Here is an 18812-nt window from a genome sequence, read left to right as displayed (position 1 = left end):
CAGCTCTGCACAGAGACTACCGGTCACATCTGGCAGAGGCTGCCAAGAACAGGAGGGCTCTTTTAATCCACAAAACCCCCACGCTGAAGTGGCCTTTTCAGCAGTGAGCAGAGCATACGGCCGCGTCCGTCCCGAGCCCGTGACGAGTGCTGTCCTTATTCTCTCTGCCTTATCAAGAGTCACACTTGCCACAGGCTCCAGCAACACCCCAGAGAAGACTTGCGCCATGCAAAAATAACACTACATGCTTTCAGACATTTGGAAAATTGCCATTGCTCATATTATAAGAGAGGCAATTCTCCACCCTGTCTGAAGCTGTACTGGGGCTCTCTGGAGCTCAACCAAGAGCTGTGAGAAGAAGGGTGAGGGCAGAAGTTAAAGAGCACCGAGTACCTAAAGTGATTATCCTCGTCGTAATGGAAAACTAAAACGCATTTTCTTTTGATGGTCACATGGAATCAGGTTAAGGATAAGATTCAGCACAGTGTGCAGGTTCTAGTCTGTGTTTTCCGAAAATAACCCCCGCCCCCAGACACACACACACACAATTAGAAAACTGTTTGGTCCAAAGTACCAGGAGGAGTGTGTTTCCCCCTCCCACTCACACTCAGACCCCTCTTCAGTCCTGAACAAAATAAATAAAACTGCAGAAAACCAATCGAAAGATCCCCGACCGGCCCCACGAGGCTACAGATCTATATGCCGCTGATACAGTCCACTCAAAGACCTCTTTATATTCACAGTCAATTCAGACAGCTCCTTTTCCACAGTAATTGTTTTCCCCGATCAAGAACAGTGCTTCCTGTCATCGGGGCCATCAGAGACGTGCAAAAGGAGGAGGGAGGAAAAAAACACCACCACCACTACCTCCACCACCACCACCAACAACTGTGTACATCTCCACTGAGATCTGCTAGGTTCTCTTCAACCTTGAAAGTCATTTTGACTTGCTCAGTGTGGAGATGCACACAGAGAGAGCGTTGGGCGTGGGTGAGACGAAGAACAATGACATTTTCAAATAACATAAAAACCAGGCCTTCACCAAGGGTGCCATTATCAAGGCTGTATAATGTTAAAAAATATAGTTATGCCTTAAGAAGCACTGCAGTAGAAGGTTGAAGAAAATGTGTTTTAAATAATTTATTTCTTTATAATGTCCCCATTTAAAATAATTAATTTGCCCTCCAGTTATGTCATTCTGAGATGGGGCAGTAAAGGGAAGAAAAATTATACCAATATATAAAGCAGTACTAGCACTAATGAACGATGGAAAATGTTTGCATTTCCTTTATTTCCAGGGTCTAGCTTGCAGTGGAGATACAGCTCAAATCCAAAAGTGGTGAGAACAGCTCAAATCCAGGAGTAGTGAGAACAGCTCAAAGCCAAGAATGTTCATGTGCTCTAAATTGCTACTATCACCACCATGCGTCAGTGGGTTAAAACAATTTACTATTGTCTGGTTTTTTTTTGTTTGTTGGTTTGTTGGTGTTTTCAAACTCAGATAGTTAAACACAGCCAGCACCGAGATTTGTTGCCCTTGCAGAGTTTGGTTCCGTTCCAGCCCCTGCGGAGTTCATCTACAGCCCTGATCTGACAAACTCAAGGTTGTGGTTCATAAGATGGTGGAGGACTGGCTGGCTCTGTGCGGGAGGCGGAGCTGTAGCCGGGATGGAACAGGCTGAGTTGGGTGCGTCTCCGATAACAGGTGTGTGTCAGTGCAGAACACACATGCTGGCACTCTTCACACCCATCACAGAGCAGCACATGAGGACCTACCTGGGACACGTCCACCTTCAGGGGGTTCAGCTCTGTGTATCGGCATGCAGCTCCGTTAGCAACCCAGAGGGACTGTGTAAACTCACACTCAACACACCAGCCCCAGTCTGTACAGACACCATCACACTCACTTGCTTCCAACGGACCAGCACAGCAGGCTTTGGTTCTGGTGACCCACAGAATTCTACCACTTGCTTTAATATTATCAAACACTAGAATGTCACTCGAAAGGTCATACAATGACATTTGTAATTTGGTTTAAAACAAGCAACAGTATAAATGAAACAAAATGTGTGAGACATAGGAACAGGCCCAAGTTTAGGTGTAGTGTTAAACTTGACATTTCTGCCTAATTATCTTCCTAAAATGTCATTGAAATTGTGGGTATGATTTCATGTCATTGCTGTATGCAATTGCTGTTTGTCACTGGACTGAGATTTAGCAAAAAGACTCATCCCACCAAGGTCCTCAGTACACACATGCACGCATGCACGCACATACACACGCACCTGTAAACTGAGGAAAGACCACAGGTGCTCAACTCCATTTGGAAACATAATTTTTGCTTCATTTATCAGCATCTCACACAAGCCCAACCCTCCATGAACAGAGATCAGTCGATACAGCAGCAGTTTCAACCCCCCTGCTTTACTTAAAAAGTGGGTGCGTAAGGAAACCCGGCCGACAGCAGAGATTGGCCAATCCGCTGACCTCCACCGCAGAGGGTTCGCGTAACCGCACACGGTGGTCTTATCAAACACAAGCACACAAACACGGGGCACTCAACTGCAAACAGAGGTCTAATCTAATTGCTGTGGCAACTTATCGTCTGCTCTCTGGTTTCTCTCTCACACGCGAACACACACACACACACACACGCCAAGCTTCAGCTTTTAATCCAGCACTTGTAAACTCACCTGCCCCATTCTCTCCAGAGAGAGTTCGGTGTGTTTGTTGCACATTTAAAAACTCATCCAATTAATTATTCAGGGGTATTATTTTCAACATTTGATCCATTTCCCGCATCAGCGGTGCTGATAATGGGTCCCAGCAGAGCCAGGAACACCAGGTGTGGGTTTTCCCTGGTTACACTCTCTCCCCTACATGAGGCCTTTACAGACACACACACACACACAGAGCAGGCATGAGTGGACACACAGCACACAGGGGCGTCAGTGTTACACCCACAGACTTCGTTCTAAGCAGCAAATGATATCACTATAAACCAACAAGTAGAGTGTTAGATGTTTCAAATGAAAATTTACAAGCTATGCCTTCCAGAGTTCTGCTTGAGTAGTTTTTGAGGTCTGAAACCTGAATGGTGTGTGCTTACTAGGAAACAGGTCCATGATTGGAAGCTGGTGTTGGTTGGCCTGCAACAAAACAAACGCATGACTTTGTTACAGACCTATCCCAACATTCAAACTTTTGTGATTTGCAAACAGGAGACAAGTGTGACCTTCCCTGGAACCTGTGGGTGGGGGATCAGATCTCGCTCCTGTTGTAGTTACCAGCCACCAAACACGGTGAAGTTTCACTTCACCAAACACTGCAATAAGGGTGTCGTTTGCTGTTATTGTTTCTAATGGTGGTTCTGTTGTTGTTTGTGGTGGGTCTGTTGGTGTTTGTAGTGAGTCTTGTTGTTTGTAGTGAGTGTTGTTGTTGTTGTTTGTAGTCAGTCTGTTGTTGTTAGGTCTTTTGACTCTGAGAAAAGCTTGCAGTTCTTTGTATTTTCTTTTGTATTTTTTTGACTGCAAAATAAATATAAAGAAGCACCAGTTTAAATGGATCATGAGAGAGGAGGGGGGTAGAGAGAGGGAGAGAGAGAGGAGGGGGTAGAGAGAGGGAGAGAGAGAGGAGGGGGGTAGAGAGAGGGAGAGAAAGAGGAGCGGGTAGAGAGAGGGAGAGAGAGAGGAGCGGGGTAGAGAGAGGGAGAGAGAGAGGAGCGGGGTAGAGAGAGGGAGAGAGAGAGGAGCGGGGTAGAGAGAGGGAGAGAGAGAGGAGGGGGTAGAGAGAGGGAGAGAGAGAGGAGCGGGGTAGAGAGAGGGAGAGAGAGAGGAGCGGGTAGAGAGAGGGAGAGAGAGAGGAGCGGGTAGAGAGAGGGAGAGAGAGAGGAGCGGGTAGAGAGAGGGAGAGAGAGAGGAGCGGGTAGAGAGAGGGAGAGAGAGAGGAGCGGGGTAGAGAGAGGGAGAGAGAGAGGAGCGGGTAGAGAGAGGGAGAGAGAGAGGAGCGGGTAGAGAGAGGGAGAGAGAGAGGAGCGGGTAGAGAGAGGGAGAGAGAGAGGAGCGGGTAGAGAGAGGGAGAGAGAGAGGAGCGGGTAGAGAGAGGGAGAGAGAGAGGAGCGGGTAGAGAGAGGGAGAGAGAGAGGAGCGGGGGGAGGTCAACTCTACCAGACTAGGGGAACTGATTCACTGAAGTGAGAACACAAAGGCTATCTGAATGAAAATTCATTGCTCATATCTTTCTAAAATATGCATCGCTGTACTTTGCCTCATGGACATAGAGGTCAGCAGCTCAGTCTGGATACTGATCTGCGTTTGTTTGGACGGTTGCTGTAGGGGGAACAAAAACAGTCCGATTTGATGAGAGAGACTCTGAATGCCTGAAGACTTGATGAGCAAGACTGTGGGTTTTTTCTTTCACTCCGTTGCATGTTCTGCTCTGCTGCTAGCGTGTGAAGATGGTGGACTTGTACGAGCTGAGGACTTCAAGCTGTGAGATAACTGGACATGCAAGGCTTACAGTACACTGCACCTTTTTCACTTGTGACAGAGATGACTGACAACAAACTCAGCTCAGTCCCAACAAGAACAACAACAAATATATGGAAATCTTGACCTGCAAATGGCTCAGATGGGACAGTGTCGCCATGACGACAGTGCAGGCTTTTATCGTCAGACCCCAGAAAGGGGAAGAGTTTCTACTGAAGTAACAAGTGGCCATAGAAACACAACAGCACGCGTCTGGCACACTCCGGCCACGCTCCACGACGCCCGCCATCTGACCATGACAAGTCTGCAATGAGGGATTGTTAACAGTAGCATTGATGCTCTGCTCACAGGGAGATGCCGAGATGCAGAAAAGGCTCGTAGAGTGGGAGATGAAGAGACCTGGGACCCACCCCGCCATAATGCTAGTTACAGAAACATAAAGACAACTTTAAAACACTTCTTACTCACGTTAGTCTGGGTCGAAAAAACAGCTTTGCATAGTGAGGAGGTAACAAAATCAATCCAACTACATGTGCATTCAACCGGCACCAACAGATACATCATGGAACAGTTAACAAGGAACAATTACTTACCATGTCTATTCCAAAAACAAATAAAGAGCCCTTTTAAATGTCTGCTCTCACCAATAAGCGCATTTAAAAAATCAAATATGCTTCTATCTCCGGCTGATTATTCAGACGGTTTTTCTAAGCGACAGCAAAAGTAACACACCCCCAAAGAAAAGCAGATTTTCCATCATTCGCTTTAAATTAGAGAGCAGAAAGTCTGTTTCTGAAAGCACGCTGGATTTGTATACATGTTGGGGAGGAGTAGGAATGGAAGAACAGGGCGAGAGAAAGCGACATGACTGCAGTGGAAATATGGTGGAGAGGAAAAGGAATGATAGGAGGGTAGAAAAGACAGATAAATGATCCCCCCCCCATAAAAGGATCTTTAATAGAGAGTCGCTGTGACTCACAGCGGAGCAGTGAGAAACCGCTTCTCTGGTCAATGCGCCCAGTTTGAATATTGACTTCCTGTGCTGAATTCCTGCTGCCTGGTTTCCAACATGCATCAAAATTGAAAAGGAAATAAATACGGGAGAAGATGAAGGGTGATATTCCAGCACTGCTGACCGCATAATAATGAGCAAACACACATGCCAACAACGCTCATAATGTTTGAACTAAGCCATTTTTTAAAGTCTTTCTACAAGTTCATGATTTTAATTTGAACAATGTGACACCGAAAGCAAGAACTAGGGACACATTCATTCTCACAAATTCAAAGGTTCAGGTTTCTGCCCACAACTACGTGCATGTTGTGTGCTTACCCTGGCTCACATCTGTGAATTCCTCCACTGCTAGCTGTGTCTGCACCACATGTTCAACACCATCTTTTATTGTGATGGAAATAAGATGAATTTGAAAGCTGGGTTGGATTGACAGACGATGCCCCCATCCATCGCTGATGCCTGACAGACATCGTGATTCTACTGCCCCTTCCCCGCCCCTCTCCATGGGAGGGGGGGCAACACCCTGCCTGCTATTATTCCTGTGTGTCTGTTATAATGTAGAAAACTGTATTTATTACTTATCACCTAATCAGAGATTAACTTGCACCTCAGAACTGATGAATATGTATTTTAAGGCGTATCGAATAATGAATAACATCAGCGACTTCCCTTTTTTGTGTAATGTTATTTTAGCTTTTTTATTTGTACAACCTTTAACATTAAGATGCAAAAATATGGTCTACGTAGGCTTATCTTATGTTATGCATGTAGACATTTAAAAAAATAACCCTTTCAATAATGCTTCATATTATGGTTTTTATTTTGTAGAATACATCTCCAGCACCTCAATCAATTCATGACAGTGAAGATGTTATTTTAAATAAAGAACATCACTGTCATAGAAGGGTTTGTGATTATTACAAAATAAAATGTCAAATATAGATGGTTTTTCATCACAAGGGCTCAATTAATGAATGGAATTTAATGTATTTAGGTAATTAAACAAAGTGTAAAAGAAAATATATAAAGAATTGTAGCACCGTTGTAGACTATGACCACATCCCCCCACAATGTCATTGTCTGTCATGACGTTTCCGTGTACGTCATACGCCAGCTACACAGACATCACCCAACCCTAGTCAGAACGTTCACAATTCCAGCTAACCTTTGCTGGGTTTAGCTAATCGAGAACACCACCACCCATCTTCAATTCCACACTCTCCATCCTTAAAACATCCTGTCTGCGTGCACAAGCAAAAGAACTATTAGGCGAGGAGAACAATCTGTGTAGACAAATTTCCTGAGTGGTTAGTACAGCCAGACTGTGTTAAGGTTTCCAGTCCCAGTACTTTCACGGAGACATATATTTCTCAAAGCATTTATGGTAGCGATCGTTATCAGGATATACAGTTCAGCCGAAAAGAAATCTCTTACATTAGTCTTAACCTCAGGGAGTGTTAGTGTAAGAGGGATGAGAACAGCCACTGCTGTAAATATGTTGACCACTTTACCCAGAACCTCAGAAGCAGCACTGCCAAACCGTAATTGTAGGTTTCACGCTTTATCGTGATTAACCAGCATGCCGAGCGGCAGCGATCCTGGCAGGTTCTCCCTGCCCGACCCTGCAGCCTGTAGACATGACTGCGCACTTCCTCACGTCCTCATTGGCTCTGGGCCCTCTGTGCTAAACTGCATGGAGATTCTACATTGAAAATCTTTTCTTCAGTCTAGCACCCCGCTTACGGCGAGGCTGGAAACCCTGCACCCATGAGACAGAGTCTCCAGAGGGAGGTCAATAAATCAATCGTGGGAAATTAGTTGGGGGGGAAAAAGCATTAGTCCAAATAAAGAACATGCAAATGATCACCTTTCTGGATCTGGCTTCTTAGGGCCCCAGCAGTGCTTGACCCCAGAGGAACTGAACTAATCCATAACTCAAAGAAATCAACATTACACATCAGTCTCCTTGGCAAGACTCCCGACGTCAGCGGCAGTGACTAACCCTATGCACGTGGTCTGTTTTAGCTCCATCTTAAAATGACCGTGGACACTTCCCACAGATTACAGCGTAGAGGACAACACCGGTTAGCCTGTTAGAGACAGAGACTGAGCAAACGCTTACAATAGGTTTTAAAAGACCAGCTTCCAGAAATTCCACCCCGTATTCTGGGTCCCGAGATTAACTCCAGACCAGTGTCTCCACGCGCAAAACTAATTCCCAGATGGAATATTCCACAAATAGGTGCCCGTGGCTTTAAAACCGAGCTCAACTTTGCACTACGCCAAAGACCTGACATTGTAATCTGTTCATGCTAATAAACAGAATCCATGCCAGCCGAGCAGAGCTGGCCTTGATCTCGCGGGCTCCAAACACCCTCGATAGGAACAACCGTAACACGATTTTTGGTTGCTAAATTGAAGCGGCGTCGATAACAGCAGAACACATTGTTTTGAAAATAAAACATTTCCAGCAATACCACCGAGATGCGTATTTTCTTGCGAACAGCACTGATTCAACCAAATAACTGCCATGTTCAAACTATGTCCTAATCACGCGCACACACGGCGCGGAGAGCGAGCGCCAGCCGCACGGTAGCGAACATCGCCATTGCCCTCTACTGGTCACAGCTGGAACAGAACATGCGGCCTTACGAAAATAAAAATATATTCACAGAACAAAAAGAATACTAAGCTTTTCTTTAAAATGTAACAACAACAATTATTATTATTATTATTATTATTATTATTATTATTATTATAAACTTGGTGCAAAAGGAATCCACATCAGTTTCCATTAGTGAAGATTTTGGAATGGCTAATATATAACTTGCGTTTATAATTATCTAAATCAATACTGTGATTCAGTAGTTCAGTAGACTGATCAAAAAAACTAGTCTAATCCCCCCAAAAACGTTCAGTGAATTTCCCACATTTCTGTAACAGTCTTCCAGAAAGTCTCTTAAATGGAGCCATGAGAAACCGTATCTGTCTGTCTGTCTCCGTCTCCCTCTCTCACCCACTCATCGGACGGTTGCTGGTTCAAGCTCCACCACTGCCAAGTTGCCACTGTTGCCCTCAGTCATGATTGTAAGTCGCTTTTGATAAAAGCGGCAGCTAAATGTAAAAATGTCAAGTATCCATCTATCTATTACCCTCTTCTCTCTCTGCCAAAACGGGGCCTTTAAAGGTTCATTCGGGTCGCAGATCTGACTGCAAAACACCTCTTAAAAGTTCCATTTTGAATCAAGCTAGATCATTTTCAGCACTCTGCGGGCAAACGGAGTCCGATTTGTCTCCGATATGGAAATTTCGGGAAATCAGAGCAAAAAAAAAAACGCGCAGTGTGAACTCGGCATTGCGTGCGTCGATTCGTTTGAGAGCACGTGCCAGCCAGTTTCGCGTTTGCTGCTCGTCGCCACACCGGCGTCTCGCGGTCCCGCCTCCACACGTGCGGTCTACAATACGTGCCTCGGGAGCGCTGGACTGGTCGAAAGGATGTTCGTCTGTGTCGGTTGATCCAGCATGGGAGAAGCGTTTGTTAGGGAGGTGCTGAGTCTGTGCTTGCAGACCATAGCGCTGGACCAGAACTTTGAGCTGGGTAAGACCGCTGGATTCGCTGTGATTTAAAAGCAGACCGTGGCAGAGAGGGGAGCTAACCGAGCAAACGCCCCCAGCTCGCCTGTGCGGAACACCTCCATTTTAATAATAATAATGTGTTTATTTGTTTATAATTCGTGTTTTGCTTTTCACCAACATCCTAGACCCACGCTCGCGCATGTTATGCCCACGCGCCTACCGTTGCCCCTTGTATATCCATCCTAGTTTCTTTATAAAACGTCTTGCTAGGTAGCGTCTGTTTTCTGGAGCTGATTCGCTGGGTTTTTCCAGTATCACTTCAGTTTCAGTTTTTCAGTTTTTTTTCGCCATTGCAGTTTCATCTGTAAACAACCTTGTGATTCCAACAAAGGAAATTTTAAGAACGTGCAAGTAGTTCATATAGGTATAGACTAGGACTAAAGACCTTCTAGATTTAGACTGGACCTAAAGGCCAGCTTGGTAAAGACTGGACCTAAAGACCACATACTGGCAGGTCTCCAGTTTTTCTAGCATTTCATTGTCATCTCATTCATTCATCCATCTTGTAGATTTACACTGTTAGATTGACCAGAAATATTTACCTTTTTAATTTTGAAATCTCTACACATGCGTCTCTGAATGCCTCTGAAGCGCTTTGGTCCTAACCTGCGGAACTTCTGTCACTTTCTGGCTCTACGTCTCCAGAGTTCATAGAGGTGGTCCGGAACTTCGAGGTCGTCAGGAAGAAATGGCTATACGTGGAACTGGAGCTGAAGCGGTACAAGGAGCTTCTGGTCCAGTCGGATGTGGCTCGCGCCGCGCTGGAGGTGAAGCTGAAACATGCTCGCAATCAGGTCGATGTGGAGATCAAGAAGCGCTGCCGAGTAGAAGCTGACTATCAGTACCTGGTAACACACATGGTGACCCCAACATGCGCTCCAGACCCCAACACACACGCAGACCCAGTTAATGGACAAACACGCACCTGCAGACCGCAACACGCACCTGCAGACCCCAACACGCACCTGCAGACCCAGTTAATGGACAAACACGCACGCGTAGACCCCAACGCATGCCCGCAGACCCAGTTCATGGGCACGCATGCGCTCACAGACCCAATTAATGGGCAAACTCACGCTCGCAGACCCAGCCAGTTTGGGTTTCTCGTTTCCTAGCACCAATTATCAGAAGCGACTCTGGAGGTTTGAGTGCACGTATTGGCTTTTGAAATGTGCCTCTCAAAATCAGGAAAAATGTTTATGGCAAAATACAAAGGCAGCGACTGTGGGAATAGTACTGCATGTTACTATTCAATTAACAGGACTAGAGCAATCTAGTGTGCAGTGGCTGATGGGAGTTTATCTCAGAATGTATAATTAAGATGCTTTCTCTTGGTAAATACAATTTAGGGCTGCGTCTTTGTTATTATCTTTAATTATATCAAATCGGAGTGTGGGGATGTCTTTAAGCGCACGGTCTAATTAGTGGATTGTGATCTTTGAACGAGTACTTAGACATGCTAACGAGGGCGACGGTGTGCCGTGTTGAGCTAACGGTGACGGATTGAGTGTGATCCTCTTCACCTCGGGGCCCCGACAGGAACGTCAGATCCTGCGGATAAGTGACATCCTTGTGCACGACGGCCAATCGAGTGCTTGTCTTAACGAGGAACAGAGATCCGTGCTGGCCAACTTCAGACACAGAGGAGCCATGGTCTCACAGCATAAAAGCAGGCGGTACACACACACACACACGTTCCATGACAAGCGCTTTACATAGCAACTGCTGTTCTGTACGCTCTGCGATGTCTGTAACGCGTGTTGCCGCAGGCTGTCCGTCATCGACGAGTCTTCCTTCCTGTCACACTCTGACATCAGCTACGACAGAACCGAGGATGACCTGGTGTGTACCGACTGGCAAGATCTTTTACTGCAGCGCGCACTTTTCGAAATAAAACCGTGCAGTGCAAGGTAAACCCATGGCAAGTTGTTGACCCCTTGGGGTGCCATTCTTGCAGGACTTGGAGAGCACGGCCACCCTGAAGCCTCTGAAGTCGAGGGCTCGTGAGAAAAGAGTGAGTATCAACCCAGTCACGTCCAGCTACGTCGCCCCTGCGACCAGCCTCCTTAACCACAGCCCTCAGATGCAGACACAGAATCTGGGAGTTTTGGGTTTGCTTTTATGTTCCTGCCTTCCTCTCTTATCTCTCTTGTGTGTAGTAAATGTGTGTGACGAGCTTTCGCGTGTGTGTTGCACGGTGACGAGTTTCCTGCTGGTGTTGCTGGCTGTTTTCAGCGTTCCTCCATGGGTCCCAACGTCGGCTCTGCGGTCCAGAAGCGAGGGCGACTCAGTGGACGTTCTGGAGACCTCCTCCCTGTGCGGCACACAGAGAAGGTCGGTGCGTTATCACCCGGGTGATCGCTCTTCTGCACACTTAACATTCCTCAGCCTGCTTCAAATGTTCTTTAACTAGAGACCAAAAATAAAACATCATCATATAATGAATTAAATATAATGAAACCCAGCAGACAAGTACACGTCCTGTAACACCTTTATACTCTGAGTGAGGAGTGGCGGAGGTAACGGTCTTCCGTTCGTTAGAAACAATTTGGTTGTCAGCCTCAAGTTGCCCGATAACAAGTGTCCTGCTGGTTTATACCTGATGAGCAGTGGGAAGGCGTGTGTAGAGAAACAGCCCTGTCTCCATCAGTCCCCACCTCTAAGCCCGCCCCCACCTGTCCTGCACCGACTACGGTGTGATGTCATTTCCTGACAGTGGCCTGGTTCGTGTCCCTGCTCACGCTCTGCTGAGTTGGAAGGTCCAATGGAGCAAAACTCTTCTGTCGGTGCTGACGTGGTTCCATACCCTCTAGCCCACATGGACCCCTTGGGGAGAACAAACATGACTCGGCACTTTGAGAGTCCGTCCGCTGTCATGCACGAGCGTGAAGAGAAGCACAGAGTTGCTTTAACGACACACCTTCCTTACAACTGTGGAATCTCCGATGGGACTGGTTTCGTTTATAGAGGGGTGTGTGTGTGTGTGTGTGTGTGTGTGTGTGGCTCTTTAGGAGATGGAAGGCACAGTTGTTACAGCATCTGTCACTACACCAGACAGCGGAAGCCAGATCCACATGGTGATAGACATTACCCAGGAGACAGTGGAACAGGCCCGAGGCGATCAGGGCACTCCCTTGCACTCTCAGGGAGATCTCTCACTGCAGAAGCCCCAGTGCTTGGACTCTGCCTGCCATGCAGAGCTGACCTCCGTGTGGGCGTCCAGCGAGGTCACCGAGGCAGAGATTGTCCCGGAGATGGAAGAGACCGTCGTCGAGACCGCCCGACCTCCGGATAACACCCCAATGGTGGAAAAATCCCTACAGCACGTGTTTCTGCCCAAAACTGTACGGATCGCACTCCTTACCCCTGGAATATCACCATTTAAAATGTTGCTGTTATTAGTTTGTTTTGGGGTTTTTTCTATACCACCCCCCCCCCCCCCCCAGGTGATCCGTCCTGAGACATGTGTGCCCTGCGGGAAAAGAATTCGTTTTGGGAAGGTAGTGGTGAAGTGTCGGGACTGCCGTGTGATCGCCCACCCAGAGTGTAAACACCTGTGTCTGGAGAGGTGTTCCCCCATCGCACACGGCACGCCACATCCAAATGAGGTCCCGTCATATTCCCATTCCCAGTCTTAAGATCCCAGTGTCCTAGTTGTAGTGGTGCGTTGTCCATGACAGAGCAAATCTGTGCACCAACTTCAGAAACCTCAATGCGAATATTCTGCTTTTAGTGTTGTTTGTTTTTGGTTGTTAGGACACCCTGGAAAGCTTTGCCCCCTTCACCCAACCCAGGGTCCCCACCCTGATCATACAGTGTGTTCATGAAATCGAGAGGAGGGGTCTCCAGGAGGTGTGTGTTCTGTGTCCGCATGTCCAAATGCATCTCTGCCATGAGAGTGCTCACACTTCTACTCACTCTCTTACGCTCGTCTTTTATTCGTTATCATTAACTATTCTGAATCCCTTGGGCCTGAAATAAGTAGTTTCAGAACTAGTCGTGTGTGTGTGTGTGTGTGTGTGTGTGTGTGTGTGTGTGTGCGCACATGTTGCAGAGGGGTGTGTACCGCGTGCCGGGCGGAGAGCGGCAGGTGAAGGAGCTGAGAGAGCGCTACGTCAGCGGGAGAGGACCCCTCATGCTCCACAAGGTGGATGAGGTCCATGTGGTTTGTGGCCTTCTCAAGGACTTCCTAAGGAAACTCAAAGAGCCCCTCGTCACCTTCAAACTCCACAGATCCTTCATGGAAGCTGCTGGTGATGCCTGCATTCTAACACCACGACACACTGTAAAACCCAGCTCTGCATAGTTAACAGGAAAGAAACGGACGTAGTGTTTGGAAGTAATTATTGATTTTATTGATATTATTAATAGGATTATTAATAAAGAACATCCCTATCGGCAGCCATGTTCAGAGGGTTACTACTCCGGTCTTTAGGGGACTTTCTCAGGGATCTTAAAGAGGATCCAACACTCGGACGTTATCTGGTGTGGGTGTCGTTAACCTCACGCGTTTAGGAGACAAAAAAAAAAAACCTCATTGCTGAGGCATACTGATAACATCTCTGTAACTCTCCAACACTCAGTGCGAGTTGTGTCCCCACACAGTGCGTGAGTGTGTTGCAGTCTGCAAGCGGATGTCTAAGTGATCTTACACTCCAGCTGGTCAGAGACGGTGAGACTTCAGGGACATGGAGCTGAATTACAAAATGGGGCGCGTGTCTTCTTGGGCTTTGTGGTTGTACGGTGTGAATTAGAAGCAGACCTGCCTAGCATTTTGGTTCCTTGGTCTTTGTATTCCTCGAGGTAACGTCTGTCCTCGTCTCTGCAGAGTTGAGCCTGAGTTTTGAATGTGATGGGTTCCTCTCTGTATCTGTTTTACTGTGCTGTCACTGAGCGCGAGTTGTTGTTGTTTGTGTGTTTTGGTTTTTTAATCGAAACATGGAGCTTATTTAAGAGGAATCGGTCTCCGTTACTCTGGCTGCGTCAGAAATGTGGGCTATCTGTCACCTTCAGAGTCAACGGATGATGACAGAGGCGTGGCAGAGCTGAAGCGTGCTGTCACCGAGCTCCCGCGCGCCAACCGCGACACGCTCGCTTTTCTGGTGCTGCACCTGCAAAGGTGACGTGCTCCATTAGCCGACGTCCAGCCAACCACAAACGCACCCAGCACCGCGCACACACACCCAGCACCGTACACACATTCTATGGTCATAAGCCAGTTAGTATGTTTGGAGCATCACGATGTTTTGAGAGGTAGCTGGTTTTGCTTTTACAGCTGAGCATGTTCCTGCACTCTCCCTCAGGGTTATGAACAGCCCGCCCTGTCAGATGGATCAGAACAACTTGGCCCGCGTGTTTGGACCCACCATCGTCGGACACGCCATGCCAGAACCGTCTCCTCTGACCATCATGAAGGACACCAACACGCAGCCCAAAGTTTGTGCCCCAGTGAATTATGGGTTGAAAGCCCAACAACCAATCAGCTGCTGTTCTGGTTTCACTTCATCTACCAGTGTATTTCACAATACGAGTGTAATCCTGTAACAGCCGTCGTTTAACATGGACATCAATAACGATGTTGATTTGGGGGAAGAACTATGATTTTTGTCCAGTCATGGGAGAACTGCCTTTACCAAGAAGCAGGACTTGCCAACGTGTGAATTTTGCTACAACAATTAGTGTTTATAGTCATTAGTTTTTTATCACAAAGAAGATGCATGATGTTTACTGCTCAAGACTGGATGTATTGTGACTTGATATTCTGAATGAAAACCTTTCATGCTCTCTAACTGTTCAACTCCTTTGATGCAGGTGGTTTTGCGCCTGCTCTCTCTCCCTCCAGATTACTGGAAAAGCCTCCTGCAGATGGAGCGAGACCAGGTCATTTCATCAGTGGTCAACGACAAAATCGGTAGTGCAGCTCCTGGCTCCGAGCGAGGTTAGGCCACGGAAAAATCCCGCCCACGCTCCGGATCAAAGACTAAATACACAAAACTGGGATTGGATTTGCCCAACTTGCTTGTCATTCAGTGAGAACACACTGCCTAGGTTTCCATGTCATACTTTAAAGGAGACCTTTTGCATTGAATAGGAATTTGAGTGGGAGAATACACTCGGGAGAACGCCATTGTTGTCCATGTTTGTTGGTCCTTTCAGACAGGATATTTAAGCCTGTGACATCTCCTGAGCTGAGCAAGTACCCCAGCAAATACCCCAACACCCCAGGAAGTGCGTCTCTTAAGGGCAAGATTAAGAACTTGGGCAGTGCCTTCAACAACCCGTAAGTCTCTCGCTCTCCAGAATGCCACCTTCACAAAGAGGGCTGCTGGAAAAATGTGACTTTCATTAAAAAATGTTGCTCCATTTCAGAATCAAACCCAGAAACGAACCAGGGAAAAAGTTCTTCACTTCCCCAAAGTGATGCAAGCGAAGCGTATGCGTGCGTGCGTGCGTGCGTGCACGTGTGTGCGTGCGTGTGTGTGTGCGTGTGTGCGCGCGCACCAATACTGGGAGGCTTTCATGAGCACAGGTTATGACACTTTAATGTTAGACATGGAATATAATTATTTCAAGTTGGAATGGAGAAGGAAAGAGACACATTAGCACTTGGGAAGCACTTTGTTAAAACTAAAAAAAAAATTTGTTAACTAAATAAACTTAATTCATTGATATCAGTCTGTTGATCAATACACCAGGTAAAAAGCATCTTTGAAATTTTGTAAATGTCTGGATTTTTCTCTTGGGCATGTGGTGTTACCACATGGTCATTTTAATGTCAAATTAAAATGTTAAAAGGACTGCAATCCCCATTCATGAAAATGTGTTGCCTTTCAATCAAATCCGCTGTGTGGAATGCATTTGCATGAATAGTCCAGTGACATGACTCAAAGGTCTGCCATCTGAAGTGGAGATTGTGATTTACAATTTTTACATTTATCACATACTCGTCAAGTGACTTACAAGAATAGATTAGAGACCAAAAATACCCTTAACAGAGCCAGAGCCAAGAAGTTTATTCCAGCAACTGGAATGTTGGGATGGAGAAAAGTCTTGATGCATGAAGGAATGTGCGTCATAATCCAAGCCATACCTGGATTTTCCAAATGTGAAAAAGGAGAAACCTATCTGGTCGTCGACAATTACACCAAGGTTTCTTGCATTGTTGGACAGAGCGATCAATGACTTCTGAAGAGACAGTCCAGAGACTGAGAAAAGTAAAGATCAGAATGTAGTTGTGACTTCCTCCACATTTCTCTCTGCCTTTATTTCCCTCTGGTTGCTGCACAGGATGTCGGGCCTGTAGGAGAAAGGACGTAGGAGGCTAGTCAAAGAGGAGGAGAGGAAATGGAGCTCTGAGGTAGAAGGAAAGCAGGGGAGAAACAGAAAAGTTCGCGATGAGGTGGAGGAGACGTGTGTAGGCGTGGACAAGACCAGGAGAGAGGGAGGATAGAAAGTGGTGATCTGAGAAGTGAAGGAGTTTCTGTTGTATCGGGGGTTGGGGCAGGTATGCTGAAGATCGGGCAGTGAGCACTGCCTGCTCTGTGCGTTGCAGGACACAGGTTGTGCTCACAGGATCAGATGACTGCAGCTTGTCCTGTGTGAGGTGGAGAATGAATCCACATGAGAGAGACTTGGAACATCCAGTTCGTCGGTGAGGCTGCATAAAGCAGGGTGATGTGAACCTGAGTGGGGAAGGATGAGGGACCAGAAATTGGAAAGGGAAGAAAAAGAGAATGGACTGAAACAGCAGACTGTCTCAGCGCTCCCCCGACCTTCTTCCAGGGAATATGAGAGAAAGAAAAAGCAGAAGATGTAGAAGAGTTGTCCGATCTGATCAAGGCTCCTGTCATGACTAAGAACTGAATTTGTAGATGCTGAGATTAAGTCCACCCTCTGGACAGCAGATTGGCAATTCCACTGACCACTACGGTCTGAGATTGTAACAGCTGTTCGAGGGAGACGAGGCGGTCCTGCAGGTTCTGTGATGTCGTCTCTGCTCTGTGGGTGATTTAGATGGGCGATAAACACATTGGAGGTAAATGGCACAGAGATGAGATGTAAATATTTTAAGATTTAATATTTTGGATTCATCAAGACAATCATGAAAGCTAGACGTTCTAAGCAAAACACGCCAAGTTTACCTTACAAGATGTGTTCTCTGACAGGATAAACCAAAGTGGGGGAAAAAAAATGTGTTTACAATATAGTTTACAAGTTTGGTTTGTTTTAGTTTCCTGTGCCACCTTAAATATCACTTTGCCATTTGTTATTTAAGGTAGCAAATTTGATGAAGCTGTTAAGGTGGAATGGAAAAATTCAAATAAGACACCTACAGCCTTGTTCATTTTAAATTTTGGTCAAGTGTTTTTCGGTGCATTTGATAGCTGGTGTGAGTTCAACAGAAATGTGCTAGAAATATCCTTTCTGCATGTAAATGTGCAATTTAAAGTACATTATGAAAATATTTTCTCTCTTCTAATTTTAAAGTTTGTGCCTTGGTGAATTAATTTCTGATTAATAAAAACTTTCACTTGACTGATCCAGATGTTTTGTTCCTTACAAATCTCCTATTCACCAGAATCACTCCAAATAGCAAGGATGCTCCTGGACTCACCTGTCAGGGATCGTTTCCTCTAAACTTTTCCTACTCATCTGGAGTTTTCATACCAACACTGGTTCTGTAAGTCTGGTCCGTTACAGCTGTGTGTCCAGAAGCGAGGGCTAGGAGGCCAGGAGCACCACTCTGGTTTTCTGCAGACGTTTTTCAGGTGATGCCCCAAAAATAAGACCCCCTCAGGACTACTGATTATTCAAATAAATCAGCCTCAAGCTGTCAGTCTTCTAAAATCATTTTAACAATATATTTACATAAAGTGTCTAAATTGAATAATTCTACCAGTGTCACATCAAAGGTCTTGGTCTCTGTTGCCAATTTCTAATTGAAGGCATCACTCATACATATTTATGTGCACTATAGGAATGGATGAGGGAAGAAGTATGAATATTAATGTTGTAAGCTAATCGGCTGTTTATCAGAAGTAGTGCAAGTGTGTGTGGAGAGGACGCTGAAGGGCTTGTGGGTAATTGTGTGGCTCTTAAATGAGTGGTTGTAGTGACACAGCCGTCTGCAGGACGTCCCTGGATGCCTTCAGGAAGCAGAGCTCCAGGCCACCATTAACTGACTAATTGCACTTTCTCTTTATGGAGGGTGAAAATGACATCCAGAAAGCTGCTCATCATAAACATGAATGAAAAGTTAATAACACTGGGGGCTTTGCGCGTTCTTGCATTAAACGGCAAATGCAAACTGTTCTCTGCACGTCCTTTATTCCAGAGAGCCGACAGTCATCTTGGGACTCGATTCACAACGGGTCTGTTCTTGTTGCATAAGAGATTATGGAAACGAGAGAAAAAAATACAACTGTAGCAGGTCTTTTTTTCTTATCTAGAAATTCCCCTGCTTTTTATTCATAAATAAATAGTTGTTTTGTGCCAAGCCCTCTGCTGATAACAGCCAGGACTAAGCTCATTAGCGCTGTGAGCCCAGAGCAGAGAGATGCGTTTACAGCAGCAAATAGGCGATTCCTAAACTTTTCGGTAAGGCAGAGAACAAGACTTGCGCTCATCTGCTCTCTGTGTACCACTGAAAGCAGAATGGTATTGAACATTACTGA

The 18812-nt window shown here is 46.2% G+C and overlaps 1 protein-coding gene across 1 annotated transcript; it reads left to right on the top strand.

Annotated features, from left to right (window-relative positions):
• Positions 1–8988: 8988 nt before the first annotated feature.
• si:ch1073-416j23.1 (rac GTPase-activating protein 1) lies at positions 8989–18414 on the top strand. Its single transcript, XM_081713352.1, has 14 exons — positions 8989–9100; positions 9784–9986; positions 10678–10814; positions 10908–10980; positions 11096–11152; positions 11374–11472; positions 12150–12482; positions 12585–12746; positions 12895–12990; positions 13193–13391; positions 14152–14257; positions 14442–14574; positions 14950–15076; positions 15295–18414. The coding sequence occupies exons 1-14, from the start codon at positions 9025–9027 to the stop codon at positions 15420–15422; spliced, it is 1929 nt and encodes a 642-aa protein (XP_081569478.1). The 5' UTR covers positions 8989–9024; the 3' UTR covers positions 15423–18414.
• Positions 18415–18812: the final 398 nt, after the last annotated feature.

Source organism: Electrophorus electricus, chromosome 4 (assembly GCF_041902795.1).
Source record: "Electrophorus electricus isolate QZ-2024a chromosome 4, ASM4190279v1, whole genome shotgun sequence".
Lineage (NCBI taxonomy): Eukaryota > Metazoa > Chordata > Actinopteri > Gymnotiformes > Gymnotidae > Electrophorus > Electrophorus electricus.
This window is presented reverse-complemented; position numbering and strand designations above follow the sequence as displayed.